The 25,634-nt window shown below is 34.2% G+C and overlaps 5 protein-coding genes across 5 annotated transcripts; 4 read left to right on the top strand and 1 right to left on the bottom strand.

Annotated features, from left to right (window-relative positions):
- The first annotated feature begins 3,227 nt into the window (after nucleotides 1–3,227).
- On the top strand, nucleotides 3,228–3,943 carry LOC113400168 (magnetosome-associated protein MamJ-like). The gene has a single exon (XM_064217772.1). The coding sequence runs from the start codon at nucleotides 3,264–3,266 to the stop codon at nucleotides 3,891–3,893; it is 630 nt and encodes a 209-aa protein (XP_064073842.1). The 5' UTR covers nucleotides 3,228–3,263; the 3' UTR covers nucleotides 3,894–3,943.
- Nucleotides 3,944–10,164: 6,221 nt separating this feature from the next.
- Nucleotides 10,165–10,891, top strand: LOC113403249 (uncharacterized). The gene is made up of 2 exons (XM_064217739.1): nucleotides 10,165–10,222; nucleotides 10,345–10,891. Exon 2 carries the CDS (start codon nucleotides 10,351–10,353, stop codon nucleotides 10,819–10,821), a length of 471 nt encoding a protein of 156 aa, XP_064073809.1. The 5' UTR covers nucleotides 10,165–10,222; nucleotides 10,345–10,350; the 3' UTR covers nucleotides 10,822–10,891.
- A 5,434-nt stretch (nucleotides 10,892–16,325) lies between these two features.
- On the top strand, nucleotides 16,326–16,936 carry LOC113403246 (cytadherence high molecular weight protein 3-like). The gene has a single exon (XM_026643714.2). It carries the CDS (start codon nucleotides 16,368–16,370, stop codon nucleotides 16,854–16,856), a length of 489 nt encoding a protein of 162 aa, XP_026499499.1. The 5' UTR covers nucleotides 16,326–16,367; the 3' UTR covers nucleotides 16,857–16,936.
- A 2,134-nt stretch (nucleotides 16,937–19,070) lies between these two features.
- LOC113403247 (uncharacterized) lies at nucleotides 19,071–20,619 on the bottom strand. Its single transcript, XM_064217792.1, has 2 exons — nucleotides 20,606–20,619; nucleotides 19,071–19,374 (listed from the first exon to the last, which is right to left on the bottom strand). Exons 1-2 carry the CDS (start codon nucleotides 20,617–20,619, stop codon nucleotides 19,071–19,073), a joined length of 318 nt encoding a protein of 105 aa, XP_064073862.1.
- A 1,140-nt stretch (nucleotides 20,620–21,759) lies between these two features.
- Nucleotides 21,760–22,236, top strand: LOC135193781 (uncharacterized). The gene has a single exon (XM_064217740.1). It carries the CDS (start codon nucleotides 21,786–21,788, stop codon nucleotides 22,233–22,235), a length of 450 nt encoding a protein of 149 aa, XP_064073810.1. The 5' UTR covers nucleotides 21,760–21,785; the 3' UTR covers nucleotide 22,236.
- The last annotated feature ends 3,398 nt before the right edge of the window (nucleotides 22,237–25,634 follow it).

The raw sequence follows: 25,634 nt of genomic DNA, 5'->3' as shown, positions 1-25,634 counted from the left end.
ATGACTTATGATTTGTTTCCAAATGACTCAAATGATACTGTAAATACAAATTTTGTAATTATAACAATGAACGTAAACGTTAATACATTTTATTTAACTTAATACACCTAATATATTTGTAACTTTTATCCTACTAATATTGTAAGGGGTTTACGTTAGTGGTACGTTAAGATAAATAGCGATTAATTGCTTATGTTATAGACTTATGCCATAGAACTCATCTGCTAGCAAAATTATAGGTTTTGTTATTATTGTGTTTATTGATTTTTCAGTGCACTAAAACAATTTTATTATAATTTACAAAATTTATATATTTTTTTTTATATATTTACAGTTTGAATTCTGAATAATTTATACGTATTTTATAAGTAGGTAAGTAGTAAACCAAGCAGATATTATCGGTGACCACTTTCCACTAGAAGTATTGTTTTTTCGTTTTCGCTACCATATTTTCGCAATTCAACCAAACCAAAGAATATTGATCGGCTAGGTGAAAAATATGAATTATTATTATTTTTGTATTTCTATCTATACACCTATGAGAATATAATTATCGGTCCAAATAAAAAAATGCGAGATGGAAAACGATATTATTTCGATATTTTTATTATAGCAAATAGTAACCCCTATCACCTCCTAACGGGACTATGTCGAATTACCAATAATCCGGTATATATATTAAGAAAACACTTGAAGTTTAAATGTATCATCACAATCTGACATTTCAATTGTGTTCTGCAATGAGATTTTTTCTACAAAATAAAGATAACTCTTAAAATAAAACTTAAAAATATTCTCATCGAGCACAAAGATGTTGCTTTCAAAGGGACTTTTTAGTTAGATACAATTATCTGAATATTTATTTATATACAATACTTTTAAATAATAATAGTATTATTATGTCCAAAACGTTATCAATCGTAATCCTTGTATTAATGACCATGACTTCAAAATAATGAGTTTAATCTCTATTGAAACCTGTATGATTAAGTTAGTCAATATTATTTATTGCATTGATTAAAATAGCAATGATAAGAATTTATACAAACAGTAACGTAAGTACTTGCAAAATTTATAATTCGTAGTAATTTAAATTATCAACTTGTTTCACTATTTGATAAATTTGTATGAACTGTTTTAATTTCGATAATTTTATAATAATAATAATAGTTTACTTTTTCTCTTATTATGTAGTACCTCCGTACGCAGAGGAACTTTTGTTTGGATTTACAAATAAGGAAACTGAACGCTAATAATAAAACTATTATGATACACTTTTTGCTAAAACTCCAACCATCGCCGCTACGCAGGAAATAAAAATATAAAGACAAGTTAAGCACATGAAAATTCAGTGCAGCTTGTCCGGGTTTGAAGTGAATTCTTTGATTGAGATTCACGCGATTTCATTGAGTAGGTGTCATAATCCATCGACAGCTTTAATTTATCAGTGGCTGTTAATGAATCACTCTTTCGAATATTTATAGAAAAACGAATCACGACCTGTCCAGATCAAAATTCAAAATTAGATAATAATTGTCTGCCTTACACAAAGTCATAAAGAAAAAAAACATATATATTTTTAAATGATATCTCAGTTATAACTCTGTTATTTCAATGCCATTGCGTCGAGTCCTCGATTGTCATTATAAGAGGTTTCTCACGTCATATCCAGAGCCAAACTAATAGGTTACTCAGAATAACTACCTAAGCCGAAAGCGGAAAAAATTAAATAAAATAAGTACTTTTTCTTTACACGACTGCAAATGAAATCACTCTCTGTACCCTGAAAGCCAAGACTGCTCCAAACTTCACGAAAAGGAATAACAACAACTAAAAGTTGAAATAAAAATCTTAGAAATAAGTCAAAAATCTAAATCCTAAAATCGTCAAAGAAGTCAGACTCCCAAAACGTTATCGTTGCCTGGAATTCTCAACTGAGTAAAAAAAAATGTACTAGGAATCGATTTGATAAAATTCTTCAATTGTCATGGCATTTCATTTTAGTGTAACTAGTGTATATTTATTTTAATATTATTTTAATGTATATATTACCTCCCTAGAAAGCATCTTATTTTATTAAAGAAAAACTAGTGGGTCGCCCGCGAAACTTCGTGTTTATTCAAAAGATATTTTAGGAATTTCAAAACCTCTTACTGGTTTTGTTTTGATTGTCATTTCATCGTAAACTGCAAGTCACATTTGGCGCCAAAATTTGAAACTTTATTTAAATGCAATTTTTAACAATTTATTTTAACTTTGAATACGTTTGTTATTTTTATTTTCTTATACAGCCGTAGCACCGCTCTCTAACAGGCCACTAACTTATTTCCGCGCCCTAAAATTAATTATTAGTAAATTGCAATCAAGAAAATCCTCTTTATAGGCCAGTCAATAAAGCCCGTGAAGGTCAAGTAATTACTATCATTATGATTTTTTGATATGTGGTTTGGGACGTTAAAATAACATAATCAGCCTGTAAATTTCCCACTGCTGGGCTAAGGCCTCCTCTCCCGTTGAGGAGAAGGTATGGAGCATATTCCACCACGCTGCTCCAATGCGGGTTGGTGGAATACACATGTGGCAGAATTTCGTTGAAATTAGACACATGCAGGTTTCCTCACGATGTTTTCCTTCACCGCCGAGCACGAGATGAATTATAAACACAAATTAAGCACATGAAAATTCAGTGGTGCCTGCCTGGGTTTGAACCCGAAATCATCGGATAAGATGCACGCGTTCTAACCACTGGGCCATCTCGGCTCGGCGTTAAAATAATAACAAATTAAAATTTTCAACCCTCTGGGGTGAACGGTAGGGGGTTGAGAGGGTGAAATGCGTTTTGTTTATAACTTTGCGAAAAAAATTGTTAGATGGTTGAAAATTGGACAGAAGGTATAAATAATTATAACTTACCTTGTATTAAAATTTCAACCTTTTTTGTTTAGTGCAAAAAAAGTTATTAACAAAAAAGAATGTTTTTTGAACTGTGGTAAAAACTTGTTTAGACAGGTTGTAATGTTTATAAAAAGTTGTTAATTAGTAATATATTGAAGTGTCACCCTAAATGTTACTTGTTTAAACTCTTATATCATAAAGATTATATGATCAGAAAGATAATTTTTAATATAAAAAGCAATACAACACAAAAGTTTGTCTAGTGTTATTCGGCGCTTACAAGTAAGTATACATACCAGAAAATGTTATTATTTATATATTTGCTTTGATTTAAATATTATTTTTTCTATTTTTTCAGATCAATAAACATGAAATTTTTAATTGTCTTCGCTTTATGCGCCGCCACGGCTTCTGCCCTCTTCGAAATACCTGACCTGGTTGCTCAAGAGGCTGCTGAAATTCAACAGATCTTAGACGTCATCAACAACCCCAGCACTGACCCCGCCACCGCCGCTGCTCTCGAACAATTGCTTGTTGACGTACTCGGCACTAAGCCCGAACCTATCGATGTCGGACCTGCCATCGTTGAGGATGACTACGAATCCATCTCTGTTGGACCTGCCATCGTCGATCAAATTGTGTCCTCCCCCGAGAGCTCTCCTCTCGTCCAAATCATCATTAACATCAAGCCCGGTTCTGGCAATCCCGTGGTTGTTGAAGATTTCCCCGAGGTCGAGCCCACCCCCGTGATCGTCGTAGAGGAACCCGAGATTGAGCCCACCCCCGTGATCGTCGTAGAGGAACCCGAGATTGAGCCCACCCCCGTGATCGTCGTAGAGGAACCCGAGATTGAGCCCACCCCCGTGATCATCGTAGAGAAACCCGAGATTGAGCCCACCCCAGTGATCGTCCAGGAGAACCCTGTGGCTCCCGAACCCGTTATTGTTGCTCCCGTGATCATTCCCGAACCTGTCATTACTCTCCCTATCCTCAACTAAGTAAATAATTACTAATTATCGATTTGACAAAATAAATTAAAGCATAATAATTTTGTATTTTTTTTTTTTTATTTATGAAAGAAAATCACCCTTGAAATAATATGTTAATGACAAACACATTTTTATTTTTTACAAAAGCACACATTGAAGAAATCGAACATTCTAACTGAACCAATGTATATATAGACATTTTATTATTAATACTTTTTTATTTTAAAATAATTTATTGCACAACACAGGATACATAATATAAACACAAAACATTAAATAAATAGTGCGCAAAGGCGGTCTTATCGCTTATGGCGATCTCTCACAGACAACCTTTGGTGATAGAAGCTTAGATCGAAAACACGTAAGTGCAGAAATAGATAAAGAGAGGAGATAAAAAACTATAATATAAAAATATTTGTACTAGTTTATATAAATTACACATAACTACATCCTAAATTATTGGGTGTATATTAACACATAATAATATAGTATATATTATATAATTATAGACTATCAATACATATATACATAATTATAAACAATATATTATTACATACATACTTGCATACATTATTTAGATATGGATAGATAATAGTTTTTCAAACGACGCTTAAAGATGGACAAGGATTTAGACTGCCGTATAACAGTGGGTAGTGCATTCCAAAGTTTGACGGTTGTTGCTGTAGGTTTGTGTCCGGCTACAGGATGCTACTAGTTTGTTATCCTCACTAGAACGCAGGTTGTGTATGCTGTCAGACCCAAGAAATTTAAAGCGTTCTTTAAGGTAAGGTGGTGTTTGTTCGACATATAGTATCGAGTAGAGTAGAGATAAGGCGTGCAAGTTTCTTCGAAGCCTGATTGGCAGCCACTTTAACTGAGACCGATACTGCGAAACATGGTTAAACTTACGCAGACCAAAGATAAATCTAATGGCCAAATTTTGCAGCCGTTCTAATTTATTTAGAAGGTCTTCCGTTAAGTCAATGTAGCAGGCGTCAGTATAATCCAATATTGGAAAAAGGAAAGCATTGGCTAAGCTGATCTTAGCCTTGATGGGCAGTAGATTTTTCCATCGCCTTAAAAAACCAATGATGGCATACATCTTACGGCTCATTTCTGCAACTTGAGGTACCCAGGAGAAGAAAGTATCCAGAAGTAGTCCAAATTTTTAACATTGTCTTATAGCGGTAATATGTGGCCCTCAAATATGATTGGAAATAGATTTTTTGTCTTTAACCCTCGACAGAAGCTTAGGACTGCCAAAAACAGCTACTTGCGACTTCCTCGGATTTACTTGGAGACCGTAAGATTTACACCATTCACTGATCTTAGCCAAATCATTATTCAATGTTGCAACAGCCTCGTCAATACAATCCAAGAGCGGTAACATAAATTTGAAGGTAATCAGCATATAGATGATAAGAGGAAAAGATAAGTGTGGAGAGAGTATTAATAAAAATAGAAAAGAGGAGGGGAGAGAGTACACCACCTTGCGGAACACCAGAAGGAATATCTAAATAAGGTTAAAAACTACTATTTGCCTTTATGCATTGCTGTCGATTAAGTAGATTAAGAGCGAAACCAATTAATAGGAGTAGAAACTATATTTAGAGATTGTAGGATTGCAAAGCATATGTCGTAGTCGATGGTATTAAAGGCATTTGAGAAGTCTAAGAGAGATTTGTTATCAATTCCGCAACGTAAATCATCACATACTTTAGTGAGAGCTGTAACTGTACTATGACCTTTTCTAAACCCAGATTGGAAAGGGCAGAGGATTTTATTTACTGAGAAGAATTTACTTAGTTGATAATTAACTACAGAGATTTAATAATTATTAAATAACTAGTGATTATAATCAGTTCTCCGAACAATAATTAAACTCGAAGTCTAAAATATCTTTATGTCAAAAAGTTGCATTGATATCTAGTAAAGAAAATCTTGTTCGAAAGACTAATGCCTAAATGCCTAATATAGCGCTTATAAGGTATTAAATCAGTTAACATCAAATTCCCATTAATAAGACTATATAGCTTTTTCTATACTTAAACTAATTAACCAAGGTGTTATTACAGGCGCTTATCCTAACGATTTTAAAATAGTGTTAGTTAAACCAATGCATAATGGAGATGAGACCACAGATTATAGGTACATGTATACCTTGGTAACGCCTTCCAGTGATTATGATGATGGTATATTATAGTACAGCTTTAGTTATAAGGGGATAACTAAAACTGGATACTGTAATAGTCTGAGAGTTACCTGAAAGGTAGTTTATTCAAAAACAATATCAATTAAGATCAATAAAGGCCCGGGTGCAAGCAAGTCCAAGCGTAATACGCTCTTCCCCTAAATATATTTCGATGTTTCAATTGCGATCCCAAACGATCTCTAACGTGAGGCGCCTGGTTTTCTAAATCAAAATAGCCACAGGCTTTAAGTAACAATTTTCTCGTAACTAGCGGTTCTGCACGAGGTTCCGTACCGAAAAAAAACTGAATACAGGGATGGATTCAGTTTTTTTTCTCGCTAGTAAAGCGCATTACGTGTTTTCTCCATCTGTAGTGGGAAGTATCTGGGACTCGTGGGACTGAACTATATTATTAAAGAATGCTACAATTACCAATTCGCAAATGATACCTCATAGCTGCCGATAGCGATACAGATATAGCTCTAATAAAAATACAGAATGAGTTTGATAGCGAATGATCTCACGATAATGAAAGTAATTGATATAATTAAACATTATCAACAATGCGTGTACGACACACTCGTACTTATAGTTAGGAAATTAAACAATGTATAACTACTATGATAAGTCTATTGACAAACAATGGTATTAACTATATTGGAACTATCTTTGACAATAAAAATGGAGACAAAAAATATTACTTTAGGCTATCGCTTCTGACATAAAAACGTTATTCAATATACTAAAACTAGTGGTTAAAACTATTAGTAATCTTAGAAATAGAGAATACTCTCGGGGTTCTTTTGGTGAAATAGGAATTTTTATTTATTATTTATTTATTTACTTTATGATATAGGTTGGCAGACGAGACAAATGGGCTACACGATGGGAAGTGTTCATCGCCCATAGACAATGGCGCTGTAAGAAATATTAACCTCTCCTTACATCACCAATGCGTTACCAACCTTGGAAACTAAGAAACGATTATCTTTAGGATGACCCATTACTCTGTTAATTCACGTATTATCCTATTGTTTATATTATTTTCATATCAACAATTACTAATAAACAATTTATATTCAAGGGAATATCTTACACAAGTCCTTAGGTTCCTTACTAGGTTCCTTACCTTTTCTTTGACAAAGAAACAAAATACAATATTTTTTTTTTACGGTGCTTCAATGTATTTACAAAAACATTCATGATTTTGATAGAAAGTGTTGCAAAGATTTTACGAAGCCAGTACATACTTCCTGGGGCAGAGTATTCGATTCTATAATAATTAATTAAAACAGACAATTTACATCTTTGCCTTTAGCTAAATTTAAATATCATGTTAATTTTTTTAACAAATAAGGAATATTATACTGTATAGGAAATATAAAAATAATGGAACTTGGATAACGAAAATTAACAAAGTACGTGTATTTTTTTCATACTGTGTTTGTTACCGATTTTTCTCGTTAGAATCTACATTCCGAACCAGTTCCACCTTTATATCAAATTAACATTATAAAATGACGTTTCAAAAGTGCTTACGAGATTTTAGTCGAATAAAAAATAAATCAATAATATTTTGATTTTATTTGACTAAAACAAATGGAAAACTACGTTGATTCACGTAAAAACTAAATATTATTTATAAGTGCCTTACTATGATTCCCTTTGGGATGTTTAACAAAGTAGGAATACTCACTGTTGCGTCACAATATATTTACAACAATATTATGTATATTAACAGTAACATTAATCACTTTGATAGAATCAGTGATATAATCATTGTATGTGCACGAGACGTAAGGATAAGCTTATACCGCCAAGTTTTCGACTCCGCAAAGTCAATAAATCCTTCTTCGGGCAAGGTATCCGTTTCTATAATAAAATTCCGCAGATTTTTAACTTTGCCGATTCATAAATTCAAATCATTTGTAAAATGTGTATTGGTAAAGAAGGCATATTATTCAATACAGATTATATAGATGATAAAAAGCTAATACTTGTTGACTTCCAGGCAGGATGTATTATATACATAGATATACATATAATTGTATTTAACTAACATGACTTTGTATTTTTAAATGTTGAAAAAGAGTAACTACTGAGTTTCTTGCCTATTCTTCTCGGTAGAATCTGCATTCCAAACGTGTGGTAGATTCACTTAATATAGTTTGTTAAATGATGATTTAAAAGTGCTTGTAAAATCCTACGTGAATAAAGTATATTTTGATTTTGACATTCTATTATGTATAAGACTGGCTGAAAAATAAGATATATGGTATTAGTATTTATGGAAGAACATCTAAAAGGTATCTAAAGGGATCTAAATACGCATAAAAAAGTAAAGCTGCGCTGTGAAAATCTTTTTAGTAAAATAAGGTGTTGTAAAAAATGTTTTATGTATTTAATAAAGTTGATGCAACATTGACCACTATTTGTGGAAATATAACAAAATATTTTATTATTATTATTTTTTTTTTTATGTTAGAGGTGGCAAACGAGCAGGAGGCTCACCTGATGGAAAGTGACTACCACCGCCCATGGACATCTGCAACACCGGGGGTCATGCAAGTGCGTTGCCGGCCTTTCAGGAAAGATTACGCTCTTTTCTTGAAGGTTCCCAAGTCGTATCGGTTCGGAAAAACTGCCGGCGATAGCTGGTTCCACAGAGTGGTTGTGCGAGGCAGAAAATGTCTTAAAAATCGCGCTGTTGTGGATTATCGGACATCTAGGTGGTGTGGGTGATATTTTGAATTTTGATCCGTGATATGATTAAAAAAGGACTTGAAAGAAAAACAAGCGAAATCTGTGAATTAGGATGTATAAATAAGCCACTATCTATGTAAATATATATTTTTATAATAAAATATATTGAATGTGTATAAACTCTAACCAACGACTTTCGGTTTGATACAACGATGTTTGTTATCGAGGTTTATTAAGCAAATATTGTCTGTGTTAGAAGAACCCGAATATATAAAGTTATTCGCTTTGAAAACTAAACCTACGGCTTACGTTGAATATTGTTGGAATAGTTTTAAACATTTTTTTTTGTTTTTTTTTTTATTGATACATTTGTATCTTTTTTGTGCCTGCATATTTTTATTTCCAGGCAGCATCACAATTTTCTTTTCAGATTTAATTTATTTTGTAGATTCCTGGCGACGTCATTTTTGACTTGGAATGTAATACTTGTCTTCGTGGGATTTTGGATCCCTTAGCTGGAATGGATAGTATTCGAGCAATCCGTTCATAATCTCATCTCTGATATGGATCAGTAATTTGAGTTATAATGCAGAATCTCATTGCGGGTGCATCAGAATGTTTTAAGGTTTACTAAACAAATTATAACAAATCCTAAAAATATTTATTATAATAATGTTGTTTCAAAATTTTATTCGTTGCCTAACCACATCCGTTGCCTATAAATTTGAATAAAAAAAAAATGGTGAAGCCGAGCCGGTGGTGAAATTGAAATTGCAATAGTAATTCAGTTTAAAATGAGTCATTGTAATGAGAAATAAAATATTTATACCGTTAGCGTGAAAATATTATCATAAAATCAATTTAATAAAATAAAATAAATGAAGGCAAAAATTTGCTTTTAAAAAAGCTTGCTTTTGAAAAGTTCATACGATACCTTCAGCCCACCCCTTCTAACGGATGGGCAAGGCTGTGATCGGAATATCGTTGGTGTACATATATAGTAAATAATTACATATTTCATCTTGTTCTTTAATTTAGGTGATTTTGTAACATTTGTATACAGATTTAAACTTAAAATATCAGCTTACACAGCAATATTATAGATGGGCTAAAGCCTCCTTTTCTACTAAGAAGATCATATTTTGCTTTCACTAGTGTTCAAGAGTTAAATATTCCTCAAAATTAAAAGTTCGTTACAAAATTTCTGAATGAAGAAAGCAGAAAATTCAACGGTTAAAAAAAACCTTCCTTACAATTTAAGCGGCTTATTTTATCATAGATATACTACTTAATACGAGTATTGAGGCAAGGGAATTAGTAATAGTTCCAAAACAAGAGGATAAGAGTGCCTTTATCTTGAAGATTATAACAAATTGAAAGATAAATACTAATATAAAAACAGTAACACAATTTACTGATGATAAGTTTTATTCGAAACTAACAAGTAAGTGAACGTTCCAGATTCCAGTTTATTTACTATAACATTATATTAAAATCATAAATCTCTCTTCGTGTTTACGGGCGCGTTAAAAGAGTTACAGAATTAATGTTCATTTTTAATTTCAGATCAATATGAAATTCTTCGTTGTATTTGCTCTGTGCGTCGCTGCGGCCACCGCCAATGTCATCAGCCCCATCGTGGTTAGTGATGAAGCAGCTGAAATCCAACAGATCATCGATGCAATCAACCACCCCAGCACCGACCCTGCCACCGCCGCTCTTTTAGAACAAATGTTGAACGAAGTTCTCGGTCTTACTAAGCCCGAACCTATCGATGTCGGACCTGCCATCGTTGAGGATGAGTACGAATCCATCTCAGTCGGACCTGCTATCGTGAATCCTGAAATCAACAACTCCCCTCTTGTCCAAATCGTCATCAATGTCAAGCCTGGTTCTGGCAATCCCGTCGTTGTCGAAGGTATGCCCGAGGTCGCGCCCACTCCCGTGATCGTTGTAGAGAACCCTGTGGCTCCCGACCCCGTTATCGTTGCCCCTGTGATCATCCCCGAACCCGTCATTACTCTTCCTGACATTCTCAACTAAGATAATATGTACTAGAAAACATCTCCTTGTTATACTCCGTGATATGATAAATTAAATATTTTTAATTTAAGATTGGTTTGAATGACTAAATTTCCAAATAAATAAATTAAACAGTACACTTACATTTTTTATAAACAAATCCCAAATAGCAAATATTATTCAACGATATAAATTATAGTTATTTTTCTGTCTTAAAACTATTTCTATTGCAGAAAAAAAGATTAGTCGCAAATTACAAACAGCTGACACCTTACCTTGAACATTATTTCATCGATGAGTCGATATTAAGACAAGCAACGCGCGCCCATATACAAATTAAACTCATTATAACTATTCCCTGCTTATCTTAGTTAAAATATAATTTGAGTTTATATTTTTATATTTTAGTATTTAAATATCGGATTGACTCGTGATTTCGTCTAGTTAGTTAGGATCCATATAATGTTGATTTTATGTAATAACCGTGTTATTTTAGAGCGTCAGAGATTATTAAATCGACTAGAGATGAATCATATTAATACATTTTATCTATTAAATACGTTTGTAACATAAATATTTTGTTTTATTTTTATGATTAGTAATAATTGGAGTTATGATGCCTGTCTCGTTTCCTTTAACGTCTCTTACGAATAGCTAAAGGATATCGTTCCTGGGTGGCGTAAGTTAAGATGGGTATCTTTATATTTAAATGATTTTGAAAAATATAAAAGTGTTTAAATTGTAAGTTGTAAGTGAATTGTATTGAATTGAAAGTGACCCCGCGCCCGATCTCATCTGTAGATTCCAACCATGGATTGGTGAACTTTCCTCGTGCATGAGACAAACAATTTTATAGTGCACCCATGCTTAATTTAATAATATATCAATTGGAACTAAAGTCCAGCAGATATCACAGCCGTAGCTCAGGTGTATAAAAAGTCTTATCAATAAACTAGAACTGAAGGCTAGCATAGTATACGTAGATTACATGGATAGCATAGTAATAATATTAGTAATTAAATCGACGAGTAGACTTATCAATTATTCAATAAACTAGTCCGTGGTTCGGTGGGTTTTACGGTCATAACTACGGTGTTTATAAATTTGTGTGTATAATTTTTATTAGTTAAAGACAAGTATCGTCAGCATGCAGGGTGATATGTCCCACTAAGCCAATTCTATTAACATTATTAATAAAGATTAAAATAACACGGAACCCACCACTGACCGGGATTCAGCAGGTAAAACTTTTATGAGTACTTCAACATTTTCCTATTTTTACTATTTGTAATCTATTGCTAAGATATGATTTAAATAAATTAAGGGCAAGTCCAAATATTCCTGTTACTTAATTTAGCAAGCAGTAGTAAGTGGCTTACCGTGTCAAATGCTTTTTTCAAGTCAATGAATATTCCTAAGCATATGATTTTGTTGTCTATTACTGTGCTTATTTTAGCTATAAGGTCAATTATAGCTGATAAGGTACTAGATTTTTCTCGAAAGTCATAATGTCGTTCGTATGAGAATTGCTCCTCGTGTAAGTGTTGATTTAGTCGCTTGTAAATAACCTTTTCGAATATTTTTGACAGTTCTGGTAATACTGAAATTGGACGATAATTTAAAGGATCTGTTTTAGAACCAGACTTGTAAATTGGTGCAATTTTGGCTATTTTTAAGCTATTATGAAATGTACCTAGTGCCGTACATTTATTTATACACTGTGTAAGGTTCTTAGCAATGAGATATTTTAAACATAAAATAGTTTTAACATTAATGCCTGTACTTTAATCTATTTTAAGAAATTTATTATGGTGATAATTTCTTGTTCGGTGCATGAATCAATATTTGAAAGCTTAGATTTAAGTTCCTGGTCTACATAAGTTCAAGTGTTATATATTTCGTCTGGGTATATTATTTATGTTCGATAGTTATCGAATTTATTACGAGCCTAGGAGGATGTGTATAAGATTTTATTTTGTTATCAGGTAATTTCAATCAGGTCAATTATTATATCACTCACACTAAGCTATGGGGGCGCCCCTAAAAAGTACTAGGCACTTCTCCTATAAAACCATTAAGGCGCAGAGCCAGCCGGGATGGAATCCGTTGTTTGGGTCATTCACTACACTTCTTACTATTCATGGTACTACCGATTAATGAGAGACGTCGATAACAACATTGTAACGTTAACCAGCTCATAGCTCAGTACCACATAGTAGATACTACTATTGCTCCAGCAACCCAGTAAGACAGAGCCATGGTGGACCTTTCGTTAACCATCCCTATTGCAGCGCGCAGAGTGTTGAAGAGTGTTGAATATGTTAAATATGTTCGATTGAAAGCTGGTATGATTAGAGATGATACCAGATCTCCATCCATTTGCTTAATTTCCTGGGAAGCCCAAACAAGGAGGTTATGGCAACCCGTTTTTAGGGGTCGGGTGCACCAAAGCAGTCTTTCAGGAGTTTATGTCTTTTCTATATGATTGCCGAAAAAGATGCGTTAAAACCGCTGCCAACTCAGAAGCACATGTCCGTAGCCAAGTAAAATCGCCAAGAATTACGATTATATGCTCAACCAGTCGGTCTGTTTCGGCATTACGACTATGCGACCTATACTTTTTTTTTTATAATTAAGCTACATCCACGGGCTCACGTGCCTTTTTTTGCAATTCAATTTAATATTTTTATGACAATTTTTAGCGTACAGAGATTTACAGTAGTTACTATTCTAACATTATCAGCTTATTAACTACTGTAGATCGAAGAGCAGCGAAGATCTTCTCCGCCTCCGATGTCTTCTTGCCGGAGGCTCTCGCCCGTACTGACGTTTATGTATATACTATATATAGATATATATTTTCATGTTAGCATATATGTGGGTTGTGTGTTTCTTATCGGTAAGTAATTACATTTATTTTAGATTTAATTATAGTTATATCTTATTGTTAATTATATACACTTAATTTTAAACAGATTATTTTGACAAATTATTTTAACTTATCGAGCTTAAAACTATACACTATGAAACAGCGGACCCTGCCCCGTCACGAATCAGGTTTAGCACAGTCTCAGCGATGGTGTTGTTACGCTGGTGTATTGCCATTTTTAAGCTGTGCTCTAAGAAGGTTTTGGTTGAGACCCCGATCGTTCGGCTGATGAAGTTGCCGATTGCGTCGTCACAGTCATCCGTGTAGTAGACACAGGTGTTGGTGTGTCTAGTTATGGCTACCACGGCGTGAGGCACGCTTTGATGTATTGTGAGCCTCACACGTTTGGTTCGGACGATGATGACTTTCTCGTAGGTCTGTCCCTGTGCCTCATGGATGGTCATGACGCGAGAACCTTCACCTTTGCCATATCCCTGGTCCACCAGAAGTTTCTTTTCCTCCTGCGTGTAGACCAGGTATAGGGTTCTGTTTAGGTTGGATGGTATTTTCGCGCCAGTGAACCACTCCATTTTTAGGGAGTGGACGACGGGGTTGCTGAGTAACTGGCTTTGTAGACGTCGCTGATGGCGTATGCGACGTCCATGGGGCATCGGTATGTGCAAGACAACTCACATGTGATGGTGGTGGTCAGGTTTGGTCGGCAATACCTCATCTCGAACAGATTTTCTCTGTCGATATAAGGCACCTGGTTGATGTCTCCGACTAGTATCACTTCCTTAGCCTCTGTTATGCGAGCCGCCATAACTATGGCTCCAAAATGGTTCATGAGGGCTTCGTCGACCGTTAGGCGGTCGCACTTAGTGTCCTCATGAAGACCATTAACAAGGGATGAAGGCATAGTTCGTACCCTTGATTTGACTTTGGGGCCAAATCGGTGTGTTAGGTGTTGACGGAGATCTTTGGCGGCTTCTAGGGTAGTGGTGGCTATGATGTCAGTGTTCTCGTCGAAGTTCCCGACAATATGAGTTATCTTTCCACATCCCGGTACCCCGTTGATCCAAAATAATCGCGGTAGTTTCCAGTCCACAAGGGGTGCTTCGCCTTCAGAACCTATTGAGATGGACTTAGCCATTCCCAGTATCCTGTCATCTAGCATTATCCTCGTGCATCTAGCGACCACCACGATTGGGTCTTCAGGTGGTGTGAGGAACTTGATGGGGGAGTCTCCTCGCCCGTCTGCCTCGACCAGGCCCACGAAACCACAAGCAGCGCTGTAAGCGGCCATGTACCACCCCGACATTTTCCCTTTGATGATCTGGGATGTGTCGTTGTTGTATATGGCCGCCTCTGCTTCATTGGGCTTCACCTCCAGCAGCTTATCGTTTGCTCGCTGGTAGGTCTGCATAATCTTATTGCAGGTGACTAAGTGTATGTCGCGAGTCGCTCTCACTATAGCCTGGAACTCTATGAATGCATTCACTGCGTGGTCCCGTGGGTTTGACGCTGGTCTCATCTTTGGTGGTGGAATTTATCCCCAGTCGACCCTGAGCGTGACGTTTTAGGTTTTATCAGGTCGTCGGACCTAAGGAATTCCCTAATCGCCAGCGCTTGTTGGTCTGTTGAGGTCGACGGCCCGGGGGCAAGTTGGGGCGATTTTGACCCTTTGTTCCTCGGGGAGACCAGATCTCGGATAGTTTTAATAGTGGTGGAGAGAGTTCGTACCCCCCGCCTCAGGGTGGTCTGCGTTGTTGTTGTGTAGGTTGAGTCTGCTGTGTGGTGTGTATTATTTGGGTTGTGCTTGGTTGATGTGCGACCTATACTGGTACGCATAGATTCGCGGATGATCATTGTAGTCTACACGTTGCCAGATAATCGATAGGCCCTGCCCTTAAAGGCTGCCGAGGTGACGAGAGCAGATATCATATCTGATGTAAACGCAGACCCCAGCCCGTGGTACAAAGGAATGTTCCAATTTTTACCGCAGGTAGGAGCGAAAAATGGTATCAGCCGGAGAGGATACCTGGATCTCAGCAAGAAAGACCAAGGCCAGCTTTGCTGTATCAAGGCGAAAGTAAATAGCGTTCAGTTCAGTTGGAGTTCAACCCCCTTATGTTACAAAAGTCATGTGCAGTCAGTGGGCATCCCTGTACAGATGGTATACATCATAAGCATGGATGCCCAGAGAGGGATTTTATGTAGATATCATTTATTATTATTTATTACCGCAACCACTGATGGCAATCTAATTTGATATTACATTGTATTGGTAACTTTTTGTCTAAAGAATCGTTGGCAGTCAAAAAATTGTAATGGCAATTTTTTATCGTTACCAAAAATTTCACCAAAGCGTTATATTATAGATAGAATTATATATCTAGCAAATTTGATTGTGTATATACAATTTTATGGCGTGTTTTTGTAGGTACTTCCGCTTTTAATCAGAGCTATAAATTTAAATCATAAAACAATATTGAAGAATTTATAGATAACTTCTATTACCGTAGATAATATTTTTGTATATAAATTACAGTTTAAGCATATTGATCATAATATTCCTGTAAACGAATTAAAGAACTAAACGTGAGTATTTTTGAAACCTTTCATTACATTTTTTATATATAATTAATTTAATATAATAATTCAACCAAAATAACTTTACTTTATACAGATTAACAAGATGAAATTCCTCATATTCTTCGGACTCTTAGCTGCTGTAGCTACGGCTGAAAATGCTAGAGGCGATCCTCGTATTTTTAACATTATTGGCGGCATCCTGGATCTGCTGAACCCAAAACCCGCTGAAAGGCCCACTGTTGTCGATAAGCCGGTTGTAGTTGATGGCCCTTTTCAGCCTATCATTGTTGGACCTGCAATCGTTAACCCAGAATATGAACAAATTTCCGCCGGACCCGCCATCGTAGACTTTGAAGAGATTTCCGTTGGACCCGCCATCATCGATGAAACTGCTCCCGTTGTCCCCGCTCCCGTCCCCTCTCCCGTGTTCCCCATCACCTCCCCTCTTGTACAAGTCATCGTTAACGTTGAGTCCAATGGCGCTGGCAACCCCGTGGCTGTCGAGGGTGTAGAGCCCACCCCCGTCATCGTTGTTCCTGGTCCCGTGCCCAGGCCCGAACCAGTGATCGTCGTTGACAAGCCCAGTTACTGAGCCTGTTATCGTTGCTCCCATTATCCCTGAACCCGTCCTTCTCCTGCCTGACATCCTCAACTAAATTAGTGTCCATAAATTACCTTAAACGTACTTCGACATTACTATCAGAAGTAATTCAAATCTTTATTTATATTATTTAAGAATTACTGTTCGACATTTAATTATTAATAATTTAATAAGACTTTGTAATACAAACAATGTAAATAAAAACACAAACACAATAAAAAACTGAATTCTGAATAAAACCTCCTTTTAGTAGTCTATAATAATTTAGGTTTTTTTTTTAATCTATTTATTTAACTTAAGCATTAACATTTAATTAATTAACGAAAATATGAAATACTCCGTAATTTTATACAATGATTTTTGCACTTGGACACGTGGAAGTTTTGTATGATTTTCTCGTCTGGGCACAAGATCATTTACCATATCAATAATTAATTATAGTATATAATTCTTTATAAACACTTTATTTTGACGAGCTTTACAGAAGAAGCAATTAGGCTACTGTAAGAAGCGAGTAAATTACGTAAGTAAATAAGTACAAATGCGTTAAGCGTCTCTGTAAAAATAATTAAAATTATTCTTGAAATTAAGCGAACTTAAATAATAATGAGTTAGAATATTTAAGATTACATATACATACATACATCATTTTTATTAATTGTTTAATATTATTTTAATATTTTTATGAGTGAAAACTATTGGCACGACTGCTTAGTGTTGTAACTGTTGAGGGGAGGTACATATGTCTGTATTTAAATTTCTTATATCAGCATATAGGTAGCTGGACGCGCAAATTGGCCACCTGATGAACAGTGATAACCATTGCCTATAGAGATTGAAAAAATCTATTCCTTACATCGTCAAAGCCACCAACCTTCGGAACTGATATGTTATGTCCCTTGTGCCTGTAATTACACTGGCTCACTGACTCTTCAAACCGGAATAATACTAAGTATTGCTGCTTGGCGTTAGAATACCTTACCACAAGGTTAATTTATTTAATATAAGGTAAAATCTTTTATCGGAGAATAGGGTGATTTCGCCTATTTTCGGCCATTTAAACAGATGTATGACTGCGAAATGAATTTTTTAAATGTATATTATTCCCAGATCAGTAGCTTATTTTTATTTGAAGTCAAGTAATAATCTAGAAAATTATACGAATCAAATTTTTAATCTTCTTTAATAATGAAATAACAACAAAGTTTTCAATCACTCTCTTCATAATTAACAATCAGTCTTAAATATTAACATTATTATATTATATACGTAATATAAAAAAAAAATATTTAGTAATTTAGTATTAAGTGCCATATTTTTATACTGACTGAGAATCAGTTTCAATATTATTATATTGCGGCCATATCATTTTTTCTAGTCCGTCGTTTTTCAACCAAAATCATACAAATTAAACTCTTTACCAGTGCATACTAAAAACATTTGTATCTACTAAACAAGAAACAATTTTGCAACTTACCTTGCGAATAAATTGAGCATGCTATTTTTTTTGTTATTTTAGACTCACACGTGCACAGCTTGAATTTCGAAGGCCTACTGCCGATACAATCGAGACATTATTATGCTACAAATTTTAGAAGGTGTAGGGTTTTTTTCAAAAATGCAGTAGACATGGTTTTTTTAAAAGAGTTGTATATAGTTTTCTTATAATTGTGATATAACTCCGTACTGGCCGAAAACCAAAGGTGGCCGGCAAACCTGCTAAACCACCCTATAATCTTAAATTTCCTTCAAGATTTTATTGATATGCAATAATTTCCTCTTGCTTTTTTTGACATCTGTGGGTGTGATTTCGTGTAATGGGTAGGTTATATAACAGGAGGTCGAGGAAGTGTGCGCTTTTTCATTTGACGGGCGCACAGTCCAAGACTTGGTCGTCAGATGTTATCAACACATTTTCTCAGAGAATATAATGTTCAAGGTAAGATGTCAGCTGTAAGCCGACAGTGCATGTGCGACTACTGCAAGGCTCCTTTTTTAAATCAAATAGAAATTGTTTTAAGAAAAAAAAACTAATACAGTGTTTATATCGTTGAGTAATATTTGTTATGGTTTAAAAAAATGTAAGTGTACTGTATAACTTATTTATTTGGAAATTTAGTCATTTCAAAGTAATCTTAAATTATAAATATTTAATTGATCATATCACGGGGTATAACAAGGAGATGTTTCCAAGTATGTATTTACTTAGTTGAGAATGTCAGGAAGAGTAATGACGGATTCGGGGATGACCACAGGGGCAACGATAATGGGTTCGGGAGCCACAGGCTTCTCTTCGACGAGCACGGGGGTGGGCGCGACCTCGGGCATACCTTCGATAACGACGGGATTGCCAGAACCAGGCTTGACATTGATGATGATTTGGACAAGAGGGGAGTTGTTGATTTCAGGAATGATAGGAAGGATAGCAGGTCCGACTGAGATGGATTCGTAGTCACCCTCAACGATGGCAGGTCCGACATCATATTTATATAATGTATAGCTAACATATCTAATAAATGATAATAGTTTAACGCATACATTATTTTATGTACGCCTTACGAATATATACGTCTGATTTTATTAAAACAAAAAAAACATTTCTCATTAAATTAAAAAAAAGAATACAAAATGAATTGAATATTTTCACTGAGAATAGAGAATGTAAATATTTCGACAACAATAAACCAGCTGTAAAATTTAAAACAACTAATCTAGTTGTAAATCAACTGATAAACTTCCGTAAAGCGTCAATAAAATAAATACACGTATTTCTATATTGCAGTCATTAAACAATTTATTAAACACATAACGCCGCGACTGAATTCTTCTCTATAAAATGATAACATATCAATCAAATTTAGGTATATTTAAGTCAGCCATTCATGTAATCTATTTTGTTATAAACAGATCATCCTTACCAAACTAATAAATTAATTAAAACTATATGTTAGATTGATATCTAAGCTCTATCTAGTTTTATTGTACCTACATTTAAGCAAAAAATGGCTTCCAACTAGTTTATTAATAGAAATAAAGCGCTAAGCAAAGTAAATTGTTATCGACAAATTCCAATTCTAACTAATCTAATGTATACTATTTGACATTCAAAATTTCATTATTTTGGCGCCGAATGTACATGAGTTGCAGTTTACAATGAAATGAAATCAAAACAAAACCTGTCATAGGACTCGAAATTCCGAAAAATTGTTTCCGAAAAAAGTTTCGTGGGCGACCCACTAATTGTTATTATTGAATTCCTAATTAAGTCCTTATTTTTTTCTTTTTTTAGTTGTTTAAACTTACATTACCTTCTTGCATTTTTTTTAAATTTATTAATAGTTTCTATCATAATGGTTGCCTGAAAGAGATCGCTGAAACTAAAAGATCTTTGCACTAATTTATCCTGCTAATTGTGTTAAATATTATTCATTTATAGACTTTAGTATTTATAGACTTTAGTCTATAAATGAATAATATTTTACCATTAAAGTAATTTTTGCATGTATTTAAGAAAGCCTAACATGAAAAAAGTGTTTCAAAGGAACGGAAGGAAGGTTTACTTCGTACATTTTTCTTTTTTGAGTTGGAAAATCAATATTGATGTACAACAAAAATAAAAAATAAAACATTAATCTATAGATAATGAATATAACAAAAATATTTTCACTAATTTTGAAAAATTACATGATAATCTGATAATAACTTTTTAGATAATCCACGATACAAGACTGAGTTGTTACCTTAGATATGTCATGTATGCTTATGAACTTTTCAATGTCAATGTCAGCTGGTTCAAAAATTTTATTCTAAAATACAATTATAAAAATATTATTAAGATTATAAACCGATTTTGATAATCGACATCTTGTTCAATAGATTAAAAACAGCTAAAAAAATAATGCATAGTATGTATACTCTATTCCACCAACAAGAAGAGAAAAATAAATAAATAATATTTGACAGCAAATTGAAGCAATATCATTGGTCGAGAGCTTGATTAAACTATGATATTCACTATGGATTTGCGAAAAAATTGCATTTTGAACGTCGACGAAACTGTTATCGGGATTTTGTAGTAAAAGTAAAATTAAAGTGGAAATAAGTGGTTAAGCGTAATAGTGTAAATACATATATATTAATCATAAACTCTTAGTAATGCATAATATAGCTGAATTATTAGCAAATCGCATGAAATACGTAAATCTAATAAACCTGTATAACACATCAGTTGAATAGTGACCTAACGAAGGATAGAATCAGGGCGATAGTAGTCATTTTATTCGTTAAAATCTTAGTTATCAAAATTATGGCCTTTTTTAATGTTCTAATTCTAGAGAATCAATATTGGCTTTGAACATCATAATAAACAGAAGAAGTACTCAATACTGAATAAAAAAAAACAGCTATACGATATTTAGGGCAGTAACCGTCAGGTACAACGATATATACATAGTTTTTTTTCCCATTATTCATATACACAAAAGAATAATCGAAAAATATATTACTACTATTACTATGTGAAGTCACAAACTCCGTCGCATTCAAATCAATTATATCACTAAATAGGATTTAAATTACAATTATACAAAATATTCTTAAATATGATGATATTTTTCAGGTTTTTAATTCGTAACTTCAGTCTTCTTGTGAAATAGATTAAGCTGATTGTGATAGGAGTATTTTGATAGTAATAATTATCTATATCTTAACACCGAGAATCAGATAAAAATAAGTATAAAACCCAAAAGCTTCTATAGTTTTCGCATAACGTAAAATAACAAGTGAGTAAAACATAAAAGCTAATTTATTGTTAATGTTTAATTTTAAACAAATTTATTTACTGTTAAGCTGAAAAAGATAAACGACGACGTTATTTTTTTATATAATAAATTGATCTAATTTTAATACCCCCTTGCAGATATGAAGACCTTCCTAATTGCTGCTGCCTGCTTCGCCGTGGCCGTTGCTGGCCCCACGCGCTTTGTTCTCCCGGGAGTCGCTGGACCTGCTCCCATCATCGACCTCGACGAATACGAGCCCATCCATGTTGGACCCGCAATCGTCGAAGGCGAATATGAGCCCATCCATGTTGGACCCGCAATCGTCGAAGGCGAATACGAGCCCATCCATGTTGGACCCGCAATCATCGAAGAGGTCGCACCTGTGAGCTCTCCTCTTGTTCAGATCATCATCAACGTCAAGCCCGGCTCTGAAAACCTTGTGTCTGTTGACCCTACACCCGTCATCGTGCCCGAGGTTGAGCCCACACCCGTGATCGTCGTCGAAAATCCTGAGGTTCCCGACCCCGTCATCGTCGCTCCCGTCATTATCCCCGAGCCCGTCATTACCCTCCCTGGCATCCTCAACTAAGGTATTAAATTCAACGACGAACTCACAATCCGAAGATCTATGCAATAAATATAAAATGTTTTGAACATTAACATGTATTGCACAACTTCAGGTCAAATAAAATTTTATTTTATATAAACGGCTTTATCAATTTAAAGAAAACCTTTTATCAACAATACTTTTAAAAACAAATTAAATCGTCATAATATTCATTTTAATATGAACTAAAGGAACATTAGATGTTTGCCAAAATATTTATTTTTACAAATACAAATATTTTATGTTTATGATCACAATCTTGAATCTCTAGTTAGATCCGTATCTTTTGATAGGCGGACGAGCATATGAGCCACCTGATGGTAAGTGGTTAACACCGCCTATAGACATTGGCGCTGTAAGAAATATTAACCATTCCTTACGCCAACAATGCGCCACCAGATTTCGGAACTAAGATGTTATGTCTCTTGTGTAACTATACACTGGCTCACCTACCTTTCAAACTGGAACACAACAATACTGAATACTGCTGTTTGGCGGCAGAATATCTGATGACTGAGTGGTACCTACATAGACGGGCTTGCACAAAGTCTTTCTAAAATGTTATTAATAATTTGTTATTATACATTATTACACTTTGGCAAAAGTAAAAAATACTTCCTATATATTCAATGAAAACAACATAACTCACCAAGTACCTATAACCGATGACAATAGTGCAATGGGTGGAATCAATAACGACACAGCTCGTATTCTTTGCCAAATCTGTAATCAAAATCAAAATTGAATATGGTGTTGAAAATGGTACCCACTTTTGATTATACTAAAATTTATTAAAATCAATGCTATTAGACACTTACATCTCCAAGGCGCCCTCAACCCTGTGAACTAGTATTCTATTTGTTTGTAGTTACACTGGCGTTACCAGTTACCTTAAAACCAAAACACAACTGTACAATGTTTGGCAGTAGAATTGGTGATGAGTTAGTTGTAACTGGTATCTATAAAATCGATAGATTGGTGATCAAGTTAAGCCGGCGTACACTTCGCCCTTCGATGTCTGCGAGATGCGGGGCGGACTGTACGCTCGGTTACACGATGCAACGTAACGACTCGAGATCTTGGATTTAATTACAAATTTAATGAATAGTACAAAAGCGTGTACAAATATTACCTACCTTTAAAAAGGAACTAAATTTTTTTGTAACGGAAAATTTATATTAATATAATAATGGCTTCATTTATTGTTGTTTTAAGTATTTAATGCAGTTTATTAGAAATAAAATATATAAATGAAACTGTAATAAATAATATATCAAATAAAGGTAATTTATGGTCGCTACAATTATCAGATAATGAACTGGCCAAAATAAAATAAACAATGGTTTTTATTTATACGTCATTAATGACGTGTGATGTGTAAATAAAGAAGGAAAGAAAAGAATATATTTTTTGGACTAACCCGACCGGGTTATATTTGCTAACATTCAACTTTAGATTAGTACTAAAACCAACGAGCCAACTTTATTATCTTGGTATGGGTGACAGCTACGTTTGACACTCGTCAAACGTCATACTACTCTATTATTTTTGTTTCGACGCGTCCTCAGATTTAATAGTTTATCTAGACGTCTAAGTAATATCAAAGCATTCTACTACATATATTTTATTCAACACAGATTTGGCAGATTACTAGTATCGCAAGAATAATACAGTTACGCTACAAAATTATTATACGCCGAATAAGCTTTACGTCAGCTAATTGGTTAAGCGCGCTCAAGCCCCGCGCTCCATCAGGACGGTCAAACTTACGGCGGTTTACCTATAAGATGCCTAAGTAGACGACTTCGTTTTATATATATAAATTAAAATTGACATTAACAATTTCCCTGCAAACATGCGAACTAAGAAGCGATGCATAATATTTAAGTACTCACAATATCTAAATAATGAATTTGAAATAAGTTTTGGTGTTGCGGTGTATGCCAAATCATGGCTAACACTGCAAATATCCGCCTACCTATATGACTTAAAAAATAAATAAGGTTTATCTCTCTCTATAACTAACTACCCGTCCCACGCTGAATTGGTGTTTTTGGGGGATTTCAATGCTCACCGTGAATCATGGTTGAACTCCCTCAAAACTGACCATGCTGGAAGGACTGCTCATGCTTTCGCTCTTATGCATGACTTGACCCAATTGGTTCATCAGCCCACCAGGATCCCAGATATAGACGGGCAAGCGCTTTCTCTATTGGACCTTCTGCTGACTTCTCACCATAAGTGTACGCCAAATTAAGTTCTTAATAAACGTAATAATTGTCTATGATATCATTTAGTTATTTATTTACATAAGCATTATTAACATTAAGACCTTAAAATACAAAAATAAAAATGAAAAAAGTTACTGCACAGATCGCGAAATGGTGAAAAATATACCCGTGAAATGGTAACATGATTGCTCGCAGCATTTAAATTTTCTTAATAACTTAATAAATTATATCTTAATATATTTTTTAAAGTATTAAAAAGTGATCGAGACTATATGCTTAACGTGATAATACGAGTACAACATAGATATATTATTAAAGTTTTCATCTAAAAAGAACTCTTTATCTCATGTTCATATTTTTTTGCAATTCACAGCACATTCATTGGAAAATATATTAAGTAAGTACATGTACATAACATGAATACCCCATACCACAGGTCCTAAGGTGTTTTCGGCTGAATCTACTATCAAAATGAGCACTGAATGTTTTAATACTAATTGTTAAAAATGTCATCCACATTGCAGAATTTATTAATAGAATATAATCTACCTAAAAAAAAATGCATTTTAATGAAGATATCAACAAAAGCAAAGTAACGTAGACATTTTTAAAAATAAAATATCCACAGGATTCCCGCAAATTATGTAACGCATTTCATTCTATTCCATTCCATTCCATTTTCATTCTATTCATTTCATAATTATCCGATATATTTTATTTTTATAATTAAAATAAAGTTCGGAGGTTACCTATTTATAATTTGGATCGCGATTGTAAATAAAAATTCTAAATTTTAATTCGCATATTACTGGCTCTTTGTGACAGGGATTACGGTGACGCGATACGAGTTCGGAGGATATAGATAATTATTAATATTTGATTACAATGTCAAACAAAGATAAAATTAGCTATAAAACGACAAACTTTGCTTGAACTTACATCGTTTTCACATAACGCAATACAATAAGTAAGTAAGACCATTACTAATTATTAATAATTGGAAAACTATTTATTTTTAATGTAAATTTTAAAATATTTATTAAATATGACGTTAGATTAATTGGTTTGAACGAGTTATCTTCGGTGGCATTTAACTTATCTGTTACTAATTGAAAAAATATAGTCAGAAATACTGCATTTCTTGATTAAA

Source organism: Vanessa tameamea, chromosome 18 (assembly GCF_037043105.1).
Source record: "Vanessa tameamea isolate UH-Manoa-2023 chromosome 18, ilVanTame1 primary haplotype, whole genome shotgun sequence".
NCBI lineage: Eukaryota > Metazoa > Arthropoda > Insecta > Lepidoptera > Nymphalidae > Vanessa > Vanessa tameamea.
Note: the sequence above shows the minus strand (reverse complement) of the source record. Positions and strands in the feature narration are given on the sequence as shown.